This window comes from Typopeltis vanoorti, chromosome 12 (genome assembly GCF_054136105.1).
Source record: "Typopeltis vanoorti isolate ZY-2024b chromosome 12, IOZ_Tvanoo_1.0, whole genome shotgun sequence".
NCBI classification, from domain to species: domain Eukaryota; kingdom Metazoa; phylum Arthropoda; class Arachnida; order Uropygi; family Thelyphonidae; genus Typopeltis; species Typopeltis vanoorti.
The window spans coordinates 67,697,813-67,720,030 of NC_143560.1; the positions used below are offsets into that span (position 1 = coordinate 67,697,813).

The window sequence follows — 22,218 nt, forward strand, 5'->3', positions numbered from 1 at the left end:
AGAATTTTATTATATCACCATTGTATAGCTAAAAATAATAAGAGCATTTTCAGACATGAAATATTTAATAGAACCTCAAAACATTGTTGCAAAACATATCTACTGAAATTAGAAATTTTTTTGGAAAGCTTATAAACAAATGTAAAATTTTTGGTTATTATCAATGAAGCTTCTACTTTTTCATATAAGTGTGTTTTAAAAGGTTTTTGCTGATCTCAAAGAGATTTGTTGAAGGAACCAAATCTGAAATATTATATCAAACTTTACTGCTGGTGATTCAGAAAAATGGTTTCACTGAGAAATATTTACATCACAACTATACTGGATTTTGTGCAGATTGTACCATCTAGGAAGAAAGTTTGGAGTTCAGCCAAAATTATTATTATTATTATTACATGACACCTTCAGGGAGTCCAAAGACTCATCGAGGAAGGACACCTGCTCTACAACTCATCTGCCAACTGACCGCAACAACACCAATGCCATCTACTGCCAACCACCATCACTAGTATTTCCACAGACAATCACAAACATCAATGCCCATGGCAGGATTCGAATCCGCAGCCTTTTGGCTGAAGAGTAGATATGCTAACCACTCAGCCAGCCTGGCTGGCCGAGTAGTTCCAGACGTTTCAGTTTGGCATTGTAAGTCACCATATTCAATTATCTTTGGATGATGCAATAAAATATGTAAATCAAGTAAATGATTTTAATTTTTTTTCTTGATAAACTTTATATCATTACCATACATCAAATAAAAATATGAGAATTAAATGTAACATCTGCAGGGCTGTGAATCCAAATGATAAAAACTGGAAGACTATTTGGATCTTGATGGGTAGCCTGTAATGGTGTTACAAAAGCAGTTTGAAAACAAATCTTATTAAACCTTGCAAATTCACTTTAACAGAAAAATGGGAACGATTATACGTTTGGAAAGTGAAATTTTTGATCTGCCTTGAATAAATGATATTCTAAACAGATGTCAATAATTTAACTTTATAGGAAAGAAATATTTCAGTTATTAAAACCAATTAATTCAATGAACAATAAAAGTGAATGAATATATAAAACTACATTAAGGAACCTACGAAAGTAAAATGGAAGATCTTATAGAAACAAAGAAATATGATATACCATTGCACACAAAACAAAGTATCGATTCCAAGAGAAAAATTATTAAATTGTCCAAAACATTATATGAACATACATTTGTTGTTTAATGAACAAAAGTGAAAAATGAATGAACTTAACAAAAGTTCATTATATTTTATTGAATCCTGAAACCTGGCCAATGATGTTTGTAAACATGAACTGAAGATGAAATCTTCAGTTTCCATCTTAAATAAAATTAAATCAACTAATCAAATATAACATTCCAATAAATGGTTTTTGTGACAAAGATGGTTTCAGGACTGTACAATATGAGTTATGAGGATCAACTGAGAGAATGTGGGCTGCAGAGTTTGGTAGATAGAAGAAGGAGAGGTGATATGATCGAGACTTTTAAACTGTTGAGAGGCAGCAACAGGGTAGACATTGGAGAGTTCTTTCACTTGGTGGAATGGTGGGAAGGAGCAATGACAAGGAAACATTCCTGGAAGTTACGAAAGGAGGCTGTGCGCAAGAGGGTGAGGAGTGGTTTCTTTGTGTGGAGGGTGGTTGAACCTTGGAATGCATTGCCTAAGAGAGTGGTTGGAGTGGGAACGGCGAATGGGTTCAAGGAGTGGTATGATAAACTTTGTATTTCCTAAAAATGACCTCCCACGATGAGTCTTTTGACTCCATGGAGGCCTAGATAATAATAATAATAATATAAAAATTTCAGTATTACATGTGCTAGAAAACTTCTGAATGTTACTGCTGTTGGTTCAGCAGAAGCTGAGAGAAGATCCGGCACAAACAATATCACTGATGTTAAGATAAATTCTTTACTTATTGACATATGTCACCTAATGACTAGTTGAATGTTGCCCCTGTCAAAGCCAGGATTGACACAGGAAACTGCATCATGACTTTCCATTAAATTGATAGTCATTAGGTGATATCAACAAGTAGAGAATATGTCTTAACATTAGGAATATTGTTCGTGCTGAATCTTCTTTTGGCTTCTGCTGAACAACAGCAATAACATTCAAAATTTTTCTACCGCTTGTTGTAATACTGAGATTTTTACATTTTCTATATCTCTATTATCAATTGTCAGAAAAATCATTTACTGGAATGTTATGAATAATTTACACTGCAACTTATTTTATTGCTTATCACTTGGTAAGCAGTTTATAATATATATATAGCAAATTTATTTAGAGTATAATTTTTTTTTTTAATTTTTGATCATCATCATCAAATTCCTGCCATGTACCCTCAAGGGGTGTACAGGATATGATAGTACTACATGAAAAATTTACATCATTACTAACTTACTATCTACAATTTTCCTCCAAATTAGTCTGTTACTTGTCAAGACTCCAACATTATCAGATCATATATTTCTATCATCAAAGGACTTGGTACAGTATCAATCCACCTATATCAGGGTCGTTTTCCTGCCAACTTGGCAGAGAACACATTAGTTTTGCTAATCTTTCCTTGCCCATACCACCTTAGATTAGTTCTGTTAAAGCATTCCTGGATGCTGACAATGTCAAGTTCTTTCCTAATATCCTCATTTTTAATATGATATTGCCATTGATTTTTGATTTATATATTAATGTTCTGGTTGTTGAATATTTTGAACACCACCCATGGTATTAGCTATCTTTTCAGATGCATATCCCACTTCTCCCCAGAAGTATCTGAATTATTTAAAATTACAAACAAAAAGGTGGGGCAATGATATTCTCCTCTCCCCCTTCTTTGGCTAATTTTTATACAAAATGTTTAGAGAAACTCTCAACACAGCTACACTCAATGCTTTGGCCTGGCTGCACTAGACAAATGTATTTGCTATCTGGTCCCATGGACCAGATACATTATTCATGTTTTTAATACATTTAAACAGCGAATGCAATAAAATAACACTTCACAAAAGAAAATCATGCACCTGTCCACTCTTGCTTGATGTATCAGTCACATACATTTCAAATGGTTCATTATCATTTTGTATTTATTGAAAGACAACATACACTGGAAGATACTTAACAATCACATCATCAACCATAACAATATGGTACTATTAACTCAGTCAGAGCGATTTGTTTTAATGAAAAAGATCTTATCACAGAAATCAACAATCTTTGCCACACATTTTTAACCAATGGCTATAACCAGGAAGTAATAAAAGAACTTCATCCTTCATAGCATTCAGGTGAATAACTTGGCCTACTATGGCTAGACAGGAGGATATGTAAACATCTGCCTTGGATGCTTACATATGCTCCTGATGTAAATTTCATCAGATGATCCTATAAAACCAATTCAAAAGTTTATAGACATCTATCACCCCCTCTTTCTCCTGTTAATCAGAGTCTGCAATATACACACAATCTGTTCTAATAATCAAAATCCCATAATAATGATATAATCTTCGTAACTCTTCTTTGTACCCTGTCCAGCTCATTGCAAATTTGCAACACAAAATCAGAATTTTATCTTCAATTTAAACTTTTCATGGCTCATTTATCATATCTCTGTATATACATGAATCTTCTCTGCATTTGCATTATTTTTTTTTTTGTGTGTACCATTTTCCTGTAACCTTAATGAAGCTATTAGATATTTAGACGGTGAAACTTGTAGATATTATTTTATTATTTTAGATGATGATCATAATAAACCTAATAAAGTATGATTTTCACTGATTGCTTAAAGATTGGACAATAGTGCATATTCTTAGGTTTCTGGATAAGGAGATACTTCCTTGTACATTTCTTTATGTAATAATGATTGTGTGGAAAATATGTTCTGCTGCATTATGCATAATACTAGCAATGTTTTTGTGAATTCCTACTAAAATCTTCTCCCAGAAAATCAATGCATTAAGCAGTGAGGTAGCTTTGCAAACTCACTGCTTCATCGGTTCCATTATTCTTCCATTACTTTTCCCTCAATGTTGATTTTCTTCATATCTACTTTCATAACAGCAAAGTCAACTTCCACAGCAACTTCAATGTTCACAACACCAGCTGGCTGCCCACTTCCAACTGTGCAGATCAAGCAGGCAGAGAGGCTGAGACATTTACAATCACAAATGATCTCACACAAATTGTTCACATACCCACCAGAATACCAGACAACCCCAACCACTCCACAAACACTGTGGATCTCTCCTTTGCTAATGACCATATCTAAGTACACTGTGAATGTTATGTATCGACTAGGCAGTTCAGATCACAGTCTAATGCAGATCTCTTCCCCATTGAGCAACATATGCAAAACTACTCACATCCACTCCACACATTATATGGCATTACTAGAAATCCAAGTGGAATTTCTTCTGCAACTTCTTTGCATTTTATCCCTGATCAGAATACTGTTTCTAAACTCCATGTTTAGAAACAGTCCTATGTGCAGAACAAATCACCAAAATAATTTTGTCAACGCAGAAACATTTATTCCCCACTTCACCCTAAATTACCATCCAATATCTGAGCCCTGCTTCAGCCATACCACAGGTGCATCAGTATTGTACACATTGAAAACTGACTTTGAGAACTAAAAGCAGGAAACTTGCATCCTGCACAAATGGCAGCCATGCCTTCTGGGCTCTAGCCAAAGCTGATCATGAACTTCTGCCCAGAACTACACCCAACACTGTTACACCCAGATAGTACAACTGCATCATCATCACCCATATAAAAAGCCAACCTCTTGGCTATCTACTTCTGCTCCAATTCTTGCATAGCTGATGATGGTAAATGTTCCCCAACCATTCCAAACACTCAACACCATGTTTGACCTTTCAAAAGCAGCAGATCAGAAAATTTTGCTCAAATTGGATACCAAAAATGTCTTCTGGCTCTGACGGTATTCCTATGAGCTACGCTTCAGAGTTGACTCACGCTCTATGCCATCTATTTACACTTTCTTATTCTATTGGTATCTATTCTGCAGTCTGGAAATTAGCCCTTTACCTAGTCTATCCATGAATACTATTACAACTTGAACAGCACATAAATTTTTAATCTATTAGTAAATCATTTACAGCTTTCAGCATATAAAAAAACCACACGTATAATGTGCATATGACAGCACTCAATGTTTGAAATGTCCCTCCCTTTGCCTTCACGTGCCCAAAGTCTGTGAGGCCACATATCGATGGTGGCATGTACATCTAATGTAAATGCTGCAACTGCTCACTCATAATCCCTCTTCAGGCTGGCGATGCAGTGGTATCATTTCTTGCAGGCTACTCTCTCAGGCTCTAACTACAATATGAAGTCCAATGGATTCAGGCACATTCATCCTCAACCACTGTTGTGTGGTTCTTGCCTTGTGTGCAGGGGCTGAGTCCTATTGGAAGGTACACTGCCCACTGTGAAACAAGTGTTATTCACGAGCTGTACCACAGATTCCAAGCACAGTGTCTTCATACACTTTGGTGGAGGTTTTGATCCCTTTCTCACAGAAATGGAGCTTGGATACCCCCTGATACATCACCCTCCATCAAACTATCACTGAATTGGGGTGATGACCTCTCTGAATCTTGGGTACTATGGCAAGTGCTGTGTGACTATCTGGGGCATGTACCCTATCGTGTTGGTTGTTAAAACCTCTTGAATGGTGAAAATCTCATCTATGAAGAGGAAATCTCTGAGTCTTTGTCCAACCACTGTTATGTGGTCCACACCTTATGTGCAGGGGTCCAAGTCCTGTTGGAAGGTCTACTGCCTACCATGAAACAAGGTGTTGTTCATGAGCCATAGAACAGTGTCTTTATACACTTTGGTGGAGATTTTGATCCCTTTCTCACAGAAATGGAACTCCCACCTGATGCGTCACCCTCCATCAAGCCATCACTGATGTGGGGTGATGACCTCTCCGAATCTTAGGTGCTATGGCAAGTGCTGTGCGACGATCTGGGGCATGTACTAGATTGGTTAAACTCTTGAATGGTGAAAATCTTCTCTTCTCATTTGTGAAGAGGAAAGTGCCTTTGATTTTTATCACCTTCTGCAGCATAAGTTGTGGTGTTAGGAAGTGTCCAGTAGAATAACAACAGGCTCTCATCCCAGGCCTTCACACACACACATAAGCGATCTACTCCAGCTGACTGCAATCAAATATACAGTTTTGCTGATGACAGTAGCACACTGTACCTCTTTCAATTTAACAAACCTTGCGAAGCACAAATCAACCACAACCTGCAGAACTCTAACCTCTACTACCTTAAATTCTGAACTTTACAACATTCATTACTATGGTTTGGATAAACTTAACTTCAATGCTAGCAAAACACAACTCTGTATTATTTTCCACCTTACCCAAATCTCTCTTAGCACAAACATATCACAAATATTGCCTCCTCTGCATAAAAAAGTAGGTTCTCTGTTGCTCCAAACAGCTTCTAACCCTATACAAAACACAAATATGCCTAACCATTGAATACTGCTCTAAATGGGGTGGTTTCCCCAACAGCCTCCATAAAAATGCAGGATTCTATACAGAAAAGAGCAGTCCAATTGATTGATAACCTGTCTCTCCCTAATACACTCCATTCATTTTCACACAGGCATTCAGTTTCCACAGTCTGCATCTTCTATAAAAACTTCTATGGCTGCTGTTCATCAGAATTGGCATTAATAATTCTCCCACCCTCTGTCAAATCCATGCAACAGCCAATCAACATCCTCTCACAGTTCAACTCCAAACCCATAATACAAATTTTTCCTTCTCTTCATTCATCCCCTCCACTGCTGCCTCTCTGGAACAGTCTGCCATCTCATGTTTCCCAAGGAATACACAATCCACAGATTTCCAAGTAAAATGTGGACAGTTTCTTATGGTCCATTTGTGGTACTAGCGTACTATATGTTGACCAACTTTTCATTGATGAGTTCTCATCCATGAAATAACGTTACACTTGAAGCTCTCATCCATAATAACGTTACACTTGAAGCTCTGTATTCCAAAATTGTATCCAGTATTCTATTTATGATACCAGAAGGTTAAGTAGTAACAATTAATTCAATTTATTATTATATACTTCTAAAATTGAAGTGATTCGAAATATTTATTAGCAGCATTTGTCACTGATTAGAAATATTTGTGTTCGAAAAGAGCATACATAATGGAAGTAATCATATGGAATAATTGTGATATATAATGTGTATCCCATTTGAAAAAAAAAGTTTTTTGAGGCACAATTTTAAGATGATTTATTTTAAAATATCCTTGTCTTCATTGGTGGTGTACATACTACCACCTAGCTGCTCCATGAACAAGTATGTGCATAAGGAAAGACTCAGTTTAAAAGATAATAACAAATTAAGTGAACTTCAAAGCTATTTGTAGTAGCTGAAACAATCTCTAATGCACCAGATGGGTTCTGCATTATTTATACAGCTAGTCAAAACTACCAGTTGAACTTAATAAACATAAATTCTAAAGAAAATTATAAGATTATATATAGTGCGGTATTAATTTTCAGTGTCTGGGGGCAGAAATGAAATATTTTTAATTTCAAGCAATTCATAAATTGCAAAATTGATTTCGGTAATTGATTCGGTAATTTCGGTAAATCTATTTGCATATATTAATTTGATGCATAGAGGTTCTCATCCATTTTGTTGGTGACCTCTAAGGGATACAAACCATAAAATGGCAAAAAGGTGGTACAACAGACATGCATTACAGTGAACATAAGTTGATGTGCTTAATGAAATGAGGAAAAGACCTGGCCTCAGTCCTACAGAACTAATGCTATTAAGCTCACTATTGAAAAAATAAAAGCACCAAATCTTTGCAATAATTAACTGAATTTTCTCATAAATGACATAACAAAATACAGCTGTAAGAAGTAATCTGGAAAAAGTGCTGCATAAAATTTGTTTTTTTTATGTTAAAGCTAGAAAATAAAAGAAAAGAGAAAATTGTAGCCAAAGTAAAAAAACAAAGAAAATGCTAGGAAACAGAACAAAGAAATGGTGGGAAATCATATGATAAACAGCAGAACACAAAGGAATGGCAAGAACTATACATAAAGCAGATAAAATGATGACATGAAAAAGTACAAATGAAAACAAATTAAATAAAAGAAAGAAGAGATCTACACGAGTATGAAATTATAAAAACTAAAATGAATCGATTTCTTAAAATTTTGAAACATTACATTAGATTAGCCTAAATTGTCACTTACCTGAAATCTTCACAGTGAAAACTAAATATGTCTGTGCCATTAAACAAAAATAATCTGAAAACTTCAGCACTCATTCATCTTTATAATTGGTCACCTAGGGAAAGGATACAAGTAATGAACAGCTAGCTCACATTAGTCAGCCCAAGGGAAGAGAAAAAGTGATTAGCATAGTTGATGTGAACAAATAAGTTTTCTAATGAGACAGAGACCTAATGTCCATCATTAGGTGTTGTTCAGAAGTGATCAGATGAAAACAATTATTTTGTGAGAAATAAGATAGGAATCATGCTTTGTAAGCAGAACAAAGAAATAGTGGGAAATCATATGATATGCAGAACACAAAGGAATGGCAAGAACTATATATAAAGTAGACAAAACCTTGTTATGCTAACAATGTTACCAGAATACTGTTAAAAATACTTGAGAGATCAAAATTCAAGGCAAAACATGCAGATATCCCAGATTTCATCTGACAAAATGAATGCAATGCATTTTCATTGCTGATATACAGAAGGAAAAAAAAAATGAGAGAAATAGTCCTTTGATATTTTAGCACTGTTCTCAGAGTTTCAGTATAAAGAGCTACCCACCATTACACATCCACACACTTTTGTGTGTGGATGTGTAATGGTGGGTAGATAGATAAAAGTCAGTATACCATCCTTTTCAGTATACAGCAAACCCACTCACACAGGCAGATACATTCACAAACTTTCTCATCAACCCCCCTCTCAACACAGAGCCTATAACCTCTGTTTCAGTGAGGCCTTTCTTGCAGCAGAACTCAATCATATACATCCCACTTCACCTAATGGTTATAGTTACCACAGTATAAAAAATAAATAAATAAAATAATAATAATCAATCCTGTCCCAATCCATGAACTTCTCTTTAGAGAGATTTTAATAATGCTCTCACCATTCCCTATGTCCGAGACACATCAGAAAAAAATAGCTAGAATCTTAAAGAATTACAATCTTTGCACCACTTTCAAGCTCCACTTAAAATTAGTTACCCTTATCCAATCTGCTAAAGACAAACTCCCTCCCTACTCTCTCTCTTTCTTAGTTCCTGGTGAATATAGTTCTTTGTTCCTCAAAATTGGCCTACTATGGACAGACAAGAAGATCAATTACCAGCCACATTTATATAGATGATATACTCCAAAATAAATCTGCTACAAGTTTTTAGACATTTTAAACTGAATAAGTAATGTAACAAATCTGATATGAAAATCAGAAATAATAATAATAAAAACTATGAAAACAGACAGGACACAGAAAATATCAGCTTCATTCTTAATGAAGAGCCTATAGAACAATTACAACATTTAAGCTATTTAGGTATGCAAGTTTTTAGGAAAGATAGCAAATTAAATATGGAAACATAACAGAATACAGCATTTGGGGAAAAAAACAAGTTTTCTTCCAAATTAATTATTTAATAGTAATAGTTCAAAATTAATTATGTAGTATAATTATTATCAAAATATTAAATCACATCCTATTTCTTATCTTAGAATGAAACTTCTTTTAATATATTCGTATATTATTATTATGTATATATTATGTATTATTAATATAATGCATTATGTTCACTAGCACTGAAGGTAGATAAGAAACTTGACTGATAATTCTGTTTTAAAATGTAAAATTTCACAGAAGTGTTCCAGTTTATTAATTTTAGTCTAAAATCAGAAATGGTGTTCTGAAATTCATTCAGAACACCATTTATCTGCAGTACCTTTGTAACAATCAGAACCATGTGCAATTTGGCTGAGGAGAAGACATGGCCTTAGCCTAGTCATGGAGGCATGAGGAATCTTTATAAGAACTTTTGAATTGAAGGTAAGTCAGCTAGTTCCTTGATCCACCCACCTCAACACCCACACAACTAGACCTACATGGCCTATAGCTTTAGTTACTTTTCCATAGCATTAAACAACCAACTATCTGCAAAGCTGAAGTATGATGAAACAACCTTCCCAACAGGTAGAGAATAAAGAAAAAAGGAGAAGAGAGATGAAAACTTTAAAATTACAATTAATATTATCTGTAATTACTTACAAAAAGCCCACTGTGCTTGCTAGTCTGTCTGTTTTGTAGGAGCAAAAAGCAAGTTCAGTTCAATTATGTGTGCTGATATAAATATGTTAATTAGGCAAGGATATAGTGCACTATGATACCGATAAAACATAATATAAATGCTACATTTCTAATGGTGACTAGATTTTTCTAAACAACAATCTTACAATTATTTAAAATGACCTAGATTTTTAGTGTTTTCCTTTCAAACAGAAGGAATAAATATTGTATTACAATCTTTACATAATAAGATCCTAAGATTAGAGCAGTGTGTGGCATATATACTACCACAATTATTCAGGTTATAAATTTACAATCAACTCGACTGAATCGATCTTATAGCACTCAAGCAATTAAAAACTTTGATACTGAAATCAATTTTGTCCTGGATAAGAAATTAGAAACTGGAAATTCCAAAGCAGGGTGAATAAGTAAACCACATCTGTCATTAAGTTAGAGGTTCTTAACAAATATTACACATCACATATATGCTATGATTAAATATGCTTAATTGATAAACCAAAATACCTAGCTAAAATAAATAAGTAGTTGTATGCAAGTTGCAAACAATGCAGCATCACAATCAAAAAAATTCTTCAGCGATGAGGAATGGGGGGGGGGGATATAAATTTTCACCACTTCTTACCTAACAAAGTATTAATAAATGTCAAAGTATCAAAGCCTAGAGAAAGGAAAATTCCTTTCTCACAAAAGGGAAGCTTACATGGAGGATGTGAATTTTCTTTTCTGAGAGAAAGTGGGCAGTCTTTTGCTATTTCAGAAACTCAGAGATAGCCACTGTCAGATCTGTCATCTTACATGCAATTTAGTTGAGTTAACCAATAAAAACCTGGCAATTTTGCTTATAAATACACAAAGATTTTATCAGTTTTACATATAAATATACACACACACACATTGCAACTTTATATCCAGAATTTTTATACTATCATAATTTTTTTTAAAGGAAGCACTGAATATTGAATAATGTCTTGAATATTTCACATGTAAAACTACATATAATAAAATAACCACACCCCTTTCCTATGTTGAGAATTTCTATACTTACAACACAGGGTAATAAATGTCAGTGCATATTCATTCGAATTGATAGCAAATTAATTTATCAACATTCACCATAAATACAAGTATACACACACATAAACTAGCACTAAATTAGCTCTTTCTGTGATAAAAATGCTCACACCTATATTCCCCAACAGAATTATTTAAAAGAATAAGAAGCTTCCTAGCACGAGGAAGTACAGCAGTTATTTTTTCTATCCCTTCTGTAGTAACATGAGTGTCAGTTACCTTCACCCACTTCAAGCTCCCAAGACAGCTAATCATATTAGTGAGTCCAATATCACTTATTCCAGTGTTTGTTAGACAAAGAGCCTGAAGTCGACACAGGGTAGTATTTGAAAGAAAACTAACAGCATTATCAGTTGTCCAAGTCCTCCCAAGGAACAATTTTTCCAATTCAGAACAATTATCTGCGATGATATGCAAGGACTCATCTGAAATACTTGTTCCTTCTAAATCTAGAACTTTAATAGTAGAAATTCTAGACACAAGCAGCCTAACACCACTGTCAGTAATATAATCACAGTTTTCTAAGTACAGCTGCTGAAGATCAGTAAGCCTTGTGAAAAAAGGTATATCGTGATCTGAAATACACCAACAGTGACTAACATCTAAACACTGGATTTCTGGTAATGTTGGATGACTTGCGCTACAAAAGAACTGATCAGCATGAAAGAAAGACTTGCGAAGAGACAGTGTTTTCAAATTCTGAGGCAGATCTTCCACAGTTATATCAGTCCAATTAATGTGCTTTGCAACAAAAGCATTTTCTATGATCAGAGTGCCTAACTGTGGACAACGCTCCCTAATCTCATTTATAACCTTTGGAGTAAGAAATGGCATCTTGTGCAATTGAACACCACACACGTGTAGGTAAACAACAAATGGAGGTAGTATGGAAGCTAATTTTTCCATCTGGTGTGTAGTCAAACGTATATCCTGAGCTTCTATATTTTTCCATAGAACATGAGACCTTGTTAGTTGATACCATCGCTGGCACACTCTGAAAAATAAATAAATTTAGCAAATGCACATTCAAGATGGTTAGTGTGTATTTGTTATCCAGAAATAGTTTCTATATTAATTTTATTTTCTTTAAATATAACACACTGTGATGATGATTAAGATATTTTATAACTTATTTTAAGATACTTTGACTTACAAAATATGTGGACACCTTGGCAGTATTAGACAACTGGAATTTGTGTTTCATATCTCTCCTGTAATACTTAACTATCTGTGGTGTAATTATCAAACTTACAAATGTATTACCAAAAAAGAGTGTTTTATATGTTTATACTATTTTTAACATTTGAAGAAACTGCAGCAATGATTTCTACAAATAGATGAAGCTGAATACATGTATTTACTACTGAGCTAAAGCAATAAAAAAAAATTTCTTTTTATGAAACCGAAGTTTCAAAATTTTAAAATTGAATTTTTCAAATTTAGGAGATGGAAGCACACTTTGAAGATAATGTGCCGTAAACTATCTGTTCTAATGCAGAACTTCTGTCTGAACTACTAATGGATATCCAAATAAACTCAGAAAGAATAAATATAAATAGTGAAAAGAGTGATCTAGCTAATGAAAAGAAAAGATAGACCCCCCCCCCCCTCACACAAGTATATTACAGCTAGCTGCTCACAATTACTCACCATCACACTTCGAAATATCAGTTTTATAAAAAGCAATCTTATGCTGGCTCAAATTTGGTACTGAATTTTTTATTTATTTTTATTTTTTTTGAATATCACTTCTTTATATGTGAAAAGAAATTAAACTATAATATAAGAAAATTAGTGAATACAACTTTTTCAATATATACAGAGTGATTCTACATCTCAAAACTAATGAAAAGTCACAATAAACATGGGTTTGGAACTCTCATTTTGAGATGCAGCCCTTGTAGGTGAAGACTGCTGATAACATGCAAAGGACTGACAACTTAACTTTTTTCACTGCCAAGAAACAGAAGCCAGTCAAACTTTCCTTGCTGACTCATGCAAAATAGCAAAACCTTATGCTATTTGTTTTCAAATCAAAATTAACTAAAACTGTGACAGTTATAAATTATGTTTTATTGAAAACTCAATGGAGGTGGTACAGAAAATGATACTGTATGATAATTTTCAAAATAGGGGATTGACAGACAAACACACACAGGTGCATTAATGTAATTATTATTATTACGGGTATCTCCATGGAGTCAGTAGACTCATCGCGGGAGACCCAAACTAGCAAAACAATATCTGTCATATCTCTTCTTGAATTCATTTACAGATGAAGAGCTCACAACAAAGTCAGGCAATGAATTCCACTCATTCACCACCCTCCAGGCAAAAAACCTTGTTCTGACACCTTTGTTAACCACACTCTTCTTTAATTTCCAGAGATGACCTCTTGTTCTTCCATCACTATCACACAGCTGAAACATTTCCCCTGCATCAATCCTATAAAAACCTTTTAGTAATTTGAATGTTTCTATCATATCCCCTCTTCTTCGCCTATCAGCCAATCTCTGCAATCCACAAGCTCTCAATCTATCAATGTAGGGAGCATTTTTTATATCACTCACCAACTTGGTCACTCTTCTCTGAACCCTCTCCACAGCCTCCTCATCTCCAAGGAATCCAGGTGACCAGACCTGAGCACAGTAATCCAAATGTGGAAGTAACAATGCTTTATAAAGGGGAATAATAACCTCTTTATCTCTGGATGTCAGTGTGTTCCTCAACAACCAAGTAATCCTATGTGCAATCTTGGACACCTTAGCAATGTGTCCTCTGAACTTCATCTCCTTATCTACCAATACCCCTAAGTCCCTAGCCTCATCAATCTCTTGGAGTACCTTTCCATCTATGTAGTACACAGCTGGTAATCTTTTAATCCCAAAATGCAAGACTTTACACTTTTCCACATTGAACTGACATCCATTTTCTTTTGCCCATTTTACCAGCTTATTTAAATCCTCCTGCAAACTTTCAACATCAGCTTGATTTTTTATTGCACTACACAACTTTGCATCATCAGCAAACAACTGAATATCTCCCTTTAAGCCGTTTCCTATATCATTTATATACAAATTAAACAACATTGGCCCAAGCACATCTGAATTCTCTCCTTTTCTTCATAGGGTACTTGAACACACACACACACACACAGGATTTTTCCTTTTTTAGTGTGAGAAGAGTCTTACTTTCAATCTAAAGGATTGGTAACCAGGTGATGCGCATAGCTGCTGTTAGTGTATGGAAGTTTTGAAAAAATTTTTCTTATGAGAATCAGTTGAAATTCATCTGGAAGTATTATAATCTTTCCTGTTTAGTTTTGTACAGCATCTGAGAAATTAAAGGTTATGTACAGGAGGTGAAAAAAATAACTTTCTATACTACTTCAAGGTCTGGAGCAAACATTCAGTAGAACTGATGACAGTATTTGCTCCCATATTGTTACTGTATTTATTAAACAATGGAGAGGGCTTCATTATTAGCTGATTCATCTAACAACTCTCTCTCTCTCTCTCTTTCCTAATGATTTCATGCAATTTTCTTGATTCATGGTCAGAATTCACAACTCTTGTTATTTCTACTATCCTGAGAAGACATGGACCATATGATACAATGGCTGGGAGATTTCTTCTGCTATCCTTTCTTTTAGTGTTGCACGGTGATCAGCATTCATTTTAGAAATTATGGACTTTACAACCATGTTATAAATACCTATTTTAATTTCCCGACGTTTCGACCTTCATATTAAGGTCATCATCTGGAGTATATACAAATATACAAGGACAAGCTGAGTTACATTTCACACAGTAAGCTAAAGAAGCAATGATTTGATCACCAGTTATTCTACTGGCATGACCTCTAGTGAAAAAAAAAAAAAAAAAAAAATATATATATATATATATATATATATATATATATATATATACACATACACACACACAGATAAAATTACAAATTAATTATTTAGAAACTACATCAAAGCTAAATTCTATTTAAGATAACATGAAAGAAACATTCTTTCTTATAGATAGCTTTCTTACAGTAACAATGATGTTAAAAATAGGACATCATTGTTACTGTAAGAAAACTATCTATAAGAAAGAATGTTTCTTTCATGTTATCTTAAATAGAATTTAGCTTTGATGTAGTTTCTAATTAATTAATTAATTAATTTGTAATTTTATCTGTTTTTTTTTTTTCACTAGAAGTCATGCCAGTAGAATACCCAGTGATCAAATCATTGTTTCTTTAGCTTACTGTGTGAAATGTAATTTAGCTTGTCCTCGTAGTATATACTCCAGATGATGACCTTCATATAAAGGTTGAAACGTCAGGAAATTAAAATAGGTATTTATAACACGGTTGTAAAATCCATAATTTCTAAAATGAATTTCTTCTGCTATGTGCACCGGTATAAATATTTTCCTCCTGACAGTAGACGTAGACAGAAGTGCAAGTTGAACTGAATTATATTCATAACAGATATGTTTTGGTGGAAATTTTTTAATGCGAAAGTGTGCTTGAGAATACTGAAGCGCAAGACACCTTTTTAAACTGCTCAAGGTAACTTGAGTTTAGCAGTGAAAACTAACCATATGATTATAAATAACCAGAATCACATGCAACATGTGCTTGGAATTGCATTCAGTTTACATCTAAAATGTGTCCCACACAAGTAGCAGCTGTTATTTATTTCCGTGGTTTTAAATAATATGTCAGTGCTTTATAATGGAGGGAGAGTTCACATTTACTGAATTGGCTGATATGCACTTTTATCAAGTGATGCACATATGCCAACAGAATGCATATGAAGCATATCAGCTTATTAAGAGGCTTTCCCTGTGTCATCAAATTTCACGACCTCAAATATGCACTTGTCTTGATCATTGCCTCTGTAAGCAAGGCACAGTTTCTGCACCATAAAATGAAGAACTGTGAAGGTATGGAAAACTGAGGAAAAATATACTGCATCTGGTGGAATGAAAATTGACTCAGTAGCAGATGAAAGATGATGGCCCCCAAACAGTTGTATGAAGTGTCCCACATGAAAATGCTTTATCCATATCATTTCTAGCATATTCAAGATTGACTAATACTAAAAAATATTAATCATCATCGACTTTGATTAGTATTTTTTTTCAAGGATTTCTACAACAATGAACATGGGACCAACAATTTCACTTGTGCTTTTCACAGTAATATTCATTTGAAATAGCATTTTCAATTATCACAGAAATAACAGATGGGGCCAGTCAAATTCCACATGCAATTATTCAGTGAAAACAATGGCAACAATTCTCCATTAATGTGTGAGAAAGTATCCTTGGAGATTAATAGGGACATATGTTTTGTCAAACAGGCATACCTGTCCTTTGTACCATGACTTCTTGCAACACCTGATAGAAAACATTCTATGATGAGCTTGATGACATTCTATTGGTGTGCAGAAGAAACATGGTTCATGGATGACAGAGTTCCATCATGCTTCAATCTTGTGATGACCAAGGGTTTTCAAAAGGTCGTCTTCTGGAAGATGAAAGAGGTTGACTAATTAATTGCACGATAACCCTTAATTTGTAAGATTTAATATCACTGGTATATGATCAAGGGGGAAAATGAACTGCACTGTAATTAGATAACATACCATCCAGGAAGTTTGAAGTACAAGAAGTTGTTAATGATGAAATGTTTCAATTGCTGAGTGGCTAGCAACAGAGATCATTTTGAATACCTGCCGTGACATGTTTATTCTATATTTCCTTTGCCAGTTCCAAAGGGATTCATCATTATTTCTTAACATTTCGTTTTTCATCTGTTGCAGGTAGTCATTGTTCGTGCTTCCACAAGGGGCTGTTATCTCAGAAATTTAACATTTCTGAACCCACTTTTTGGGATTTTTTTTTTTTTTTGTTAGTTTTTATAAAATATGCTTTAAAGTTTATGATGGGATGTGGAATCATCCTGTATATAGAGTAAGATATATACTATATTCACTTTATATTCATAAATTTTTAATGAAATTTACAAGTAAATAAAATATGCAAATGATGCCACTGTCCTTGAACTGTGATCAAAAACATCTTCATGTTTTTGATCACAGATGAAAAAGATGAATGTGGAAGTGAAAAATCCTGATCCTGTGTGATGACTGTATGTTCTGGGTAGTTTCCCTATTTTTCTGGATGAAAAACCACCCTCCACTTCTGTATAAGATCAGCTAACTCAACTCACTTTCAATTGGCAAGCCTTAGAGAAGGCTTTTCTTTGTTTTCCAGATTGGATATAACTTTGTCATTCTACTTCCAGCAATCTTTCCCTTCTCCAAATGATTTTATTAATTTGTTTTAAATCAAAGCTGAAATACCACAGATTTCAACTTCTGAGAACAAAATTCTCAGAGGTATTTGCAGGAAGCTCAGCTCTGCATAATATACTTTTTCTCAAAAAATTTTATTCTCAATTGTATTTTAGGGATCACAAAACTGCCAATCATTCCAATAGGTGAGGGTAGAAGTATTAATTAATAACTATAATAGCTGACATCAGAGAGTAAAAAAAAAGAAGGACATTACTATGCCAACAAATGCCTCCTCAGAAATTTACACTTAACCTATCGGCCATGGTGGATGAAATAGTGATACCAAATTGCACTTCTTATCCGTGTTAATCAATAGGTGTTACAGATTCGTATCTAGATTTTGCTGAACGTCTATAGCCGTCATGGCTGGTTGGGGTGTCAAAGCTGTCACTGTTATGTTGCTGAAAATTAAAGCATGGCCAACTTATGACTACAACCAAACTATTGTTAAAAAAAACGAGCAAATGCAAGGAGAGATAGTATTGTTGTCAAGAGTAGGTTAGCTGTCTTATCACCACGCTTCTATCTTTTTTTTTATTTTATTTTTAAAACTGACAATTTTAATATGAGTAACATTCTCTATGATAATCAACAAATCACAAACCAAGCAAACAAAGTTTGCACCTGAAAGTATCTTCAGGACTGGGGTAAGGTAGTGCAACACCAGGGTGACTCCTTGCAAAGGTGGAGCAAGTTACTATCACTCCTATCTCAACTTGCTTCACCTTTGAAAGGAGTCGCCCTGGTGTTGCACTACCTTACCCCAATCCTGAAGATACTTTCAGGTGCAAACTTTGTTTGCTTACACTTGGATAAAGGATTAAACTAAATTTATTATATTCTAACCAAGTGAAAAATAAACTTTCAACATCTTTCTCTAAATCCAGAGTAATTTATTAAAAAGGTGGCACACCATTTGGCGACTCCTATAGGTAGAGATGACCTTGCTAATGCTTCTGACTGGTATCTCCACTTGGGCCTGGCTCCCACTGAAGAGACCTCAATAAAGGTCGAAACTAGTCTGGGTAGTGGCCTTTCCCTTAATGCATAATATTAGACATATCCGCAAGGAGATGTGTTTTGCATTATGGGAGATACTGAGATAGGAGTGATAGTAGCTTGCGCCACCTTTGCAAGGAGTTACCTTGGTGTTGCACTACCTTACCCCAGTCCTGAAGATACTTTCAGGCGCAAACTTTGTTTGCTCACACTTGGATAAAGGATTAAACTAAATTTATTATATTCTAACCAAGTGAAAAATAAACTTTCAACAAATCACAAACCGCAATGTCATATTATGATAATGAATCTATTTTTAGCTAGATAGCTCTATGTAACACCGACCTAAGTGTAATGTAATCTTTCAAAAATGTGAATTGAAATGGAAAAGGAGAATGCAAAACACTATGTTTCAAGAGGACCTATAGGAGATATCACTTCCATTTGTGTGAAATTTTTTTCCCACATTAAGTGTTGACTGAAATACAAAAATGTTTAACTGTCAATACTTCTCACAAATTTGGATTTAATTCATTTATAAATATTCATTTATATTTAATTCATTATTAATGATTGGGTTCAAAAATGCTTGTTTTCTCTCATAGATATGATATTTTCAACTAATTAGCCTCTAACTGGGAGTCTGAGTCAGGACTATCTGGTGAAAAGACGAGCTGTTATGAAACTCCTGAAAGATCAGTGATTTTTGTTGATTTATTGAGTTTTTTTAGTTAATTGGTGTATTTTAGTACATTATTGTAGTTTTTTAATGTATTTATTGTACTCAGTGGCATAGCTGGGGGAGGGGGGGGGGAGTCTGGCCTGGGTGGCACTTTTCACATAAGACACAATTTTGTTTTTTGACGATTCTTTTATTTATGCTAACTTAGTAATTTTTATTACTTAATTAATAATTAGTTTTTAACAACTATACTTACAACTAAAATAAACATAGTGTTTTAATTTATTTCCCTATACATCATTTTGACTTTTTGTAGATTTTTAGTGTATTAAGAGGGGTGGCAAAAGCTCTAGCTATGCCACTGATTGTACTGGTGCATTTAATAACATTAATTGCAGAAATCTGTTAGTTTTTAATAGTCTTAAGAATGTAGCCACTCACTATAAACAGGGCAGCATCTAAAACACAAGTTGTTACTTGTGTTTAAGATGCTGCCCTGTTTATAGTGAGTGGCTTTTACACTACTACTGAGGAGAACCTTCGTCCCATTGAGCAGAAACATTGCTGCAGTGATGATAATATAACCAAGGATAACTGGACATCAGAAATCCTGATGAAAAGATATTAGAAAATTGACCAGCGAATTAGAAAAATGTTTAATGAAACTTTTAGGATAAGAAAAAGGATCAGAACAAAAAGAGATAGGAAAGCACTGATAATAACAAGGTAAGTCGATTAAAATCTAAGAAAAAAGAAGTGACATGGTAAGGTAATTCAATCATAAAATCCGTACTTGCTGAGGGAGTCGATACTTTTAGCTTCCTGGGGATGGAAATGAAAGATATCATAAATGCATTAGAAAAACAGAAAAGAAAAGTAAAAGAGATGGTAGTTCTTGTTGGAACTAATAATTTAAGTAGCAACAAATATAGTATGAGAGAGGAGAAGGATGGCGATGATAGCAAATGATTCAGTGCACGGGCAGTATAGAAGAAATGATGTGAGTTTTTGGATGTGTGGAGTGTATGATGGCAGAAAAGATTTGTATAAGAGGGATGGCCAGCACTTGAATAGTTTGGCATCAGGAGCATGTAAAAATTACTGACTGGGTTGAGACCTAATGCAGAGAATCAGGGAAACTAAATAGTCATGGAAAAAATGTGAGTGAAATGTAGCTATGATATGCAAACATGATACAGATATGAAATGACTAAACATGGTTATGCATCTGCCAAGAAAGTGATTATGTACGCTTTGGGTTTAGACCTTTTGAGTATGTCCAGGAATGGAAAAGAGAAAGTTCTACAACAAGGCCAAAAGATCAAATAACTTAATTATGAAAAAAGTCCAGGTGGTAATTTGTTGTCTATATAAAAATTTCAAGAGCATCAGAAACAGAGGTTGAGTTCATTGCTTTATTGAATACGTTGTGGCCTAAGATTTTTGGCATTAGTGAAACTGACTATCAGAATTAGATATTGTTAACTGTGATCAAGTGTAAAGGGCACAGTATTTTTAGTAATGCCAGAAGAGATAGGAGAGGAGGGAGAGTACTACTTATGATATCAAACAACTCCAGTCCAGTTAGGGTAGAAATGCACAAAAACAATAATGGTAATAATGTCCCTGCAGTGAGTTTGAGGCTATCTAGTATGAAGTGAAGGCTGACAAGATGAAACATATGACAGGGTGTTGCTACAGACCTGATGGTTTAGTTGCAGGGGATGATGAAAAAATACGTCGCCAATTTACACTGCTGGGTACTAAATGAGTGATCATTATGGATGACTTTAATTATCTAAACACTGACTGGGTAGAAGAGAAAAATTTTATGATAAGAATGAAGCAGAATTTATTGAGTTGTTGCAAGTTTCTTAAGCAGCATGGTGAAAGAAGTACTCAAGATCAAGGAGTGTTAGATTTGTTCATAGCATCAGAGGGGGGGGGGTTCTGTTCAGAATATGACTATTTTACCATCTCTTGGTGATAGTGATCTTGTGTGCTTTTCTGGGAAGTAGCTAACTGATGTTCCAATTAGGCAGGTTGCATGCTGAACTACAAAGTTGGAAATTATGATCAACTTAGGAGAATTATATCTTTGGTCTCATGGTGTCAGTTACTGAATGGGAAATCACCACTGTGTGGGAATCTTTGAAAAAGTGCTTAAATGAGGTGGTATCTGAATGTATTCCTAGAGTTCAAAGAATAAATAAGGTGGGAGTGAAATGGATGTGCAACCTTATTAAGCATGAGAGATAATTATGTGAAAAGGATATTCTAAGAATAAGAGTGAGTGAGGTTACAAAATATATAAAGTGCAGGCCAGAAAAGTAATGAGTATTGTGCAGAAAGCTAAATTGGAATATGAAAGAAATTGGCTATGCAGGCTAAAAGGCAATCCAAAAGAATAACTATACTGGATGCAGATGGTATGCTAGTGTCAGAAACTAATGAGATTGTTTAATTAAGAGGTAATCATGAGAATGAGTTGAAGAACTGCTGCATAACCTGGATAAGAATTCAACAACAGGAACAGATGGATTATCAGCACATATGCTAAAGGCAAGTTTGGACAAATTGGCTAGGCCTTTGACATGTTTATATAACTTGAGTCTCAGCTCAGGAAAGATACCACAGGAATGGAAGGAATGAATGTATGATGGTTCCATTGTACAAGGGTAAAATATGCAAAACTGAT

General features: G+C 34.5%; 2 protein-coding genes across 2 annotated transcripts in view; both read right to left on the bottom strand.

The window, feature by feature from the left end:
* Nucleotides 1–22,218, bottom strand: part of LOC150100863 (N-acetylgalactosamine-6-sulfatase-like) — a 355,136-nt gene that overhangs the window by 298,564 nt on the left and 34,354 nt on the right. The window contains exon 3 of the mRNA XM_090401082.1: nucleotides 8,300–8,393. The gene's annotated coding sequence lies outside the window, so the exon portion shown is untranslated. The remainder of the gene's footprint in view (nucleotides 1–8,299; nucleotides 8,394–22,218) is intronic.
* The window catches only part of LOC150100864 (F-box/LRR-repeat protein 12-like), a 43,920-nt gene continuing 33,261 nt past the window's right edge, over nucleotides 11,560–22,218 (bottom strand). Inside the window, exon 3 of the mRNA XM_090401924.1 lies at nucleotides 11,560–12,472. Coding sequence (XP_090258050.1) covers nucleotides 11,560–12,472 — 913 coding nt within the window. The remainder of the gene's footprint in view (nucleotides 12,473–22,218) is intronic.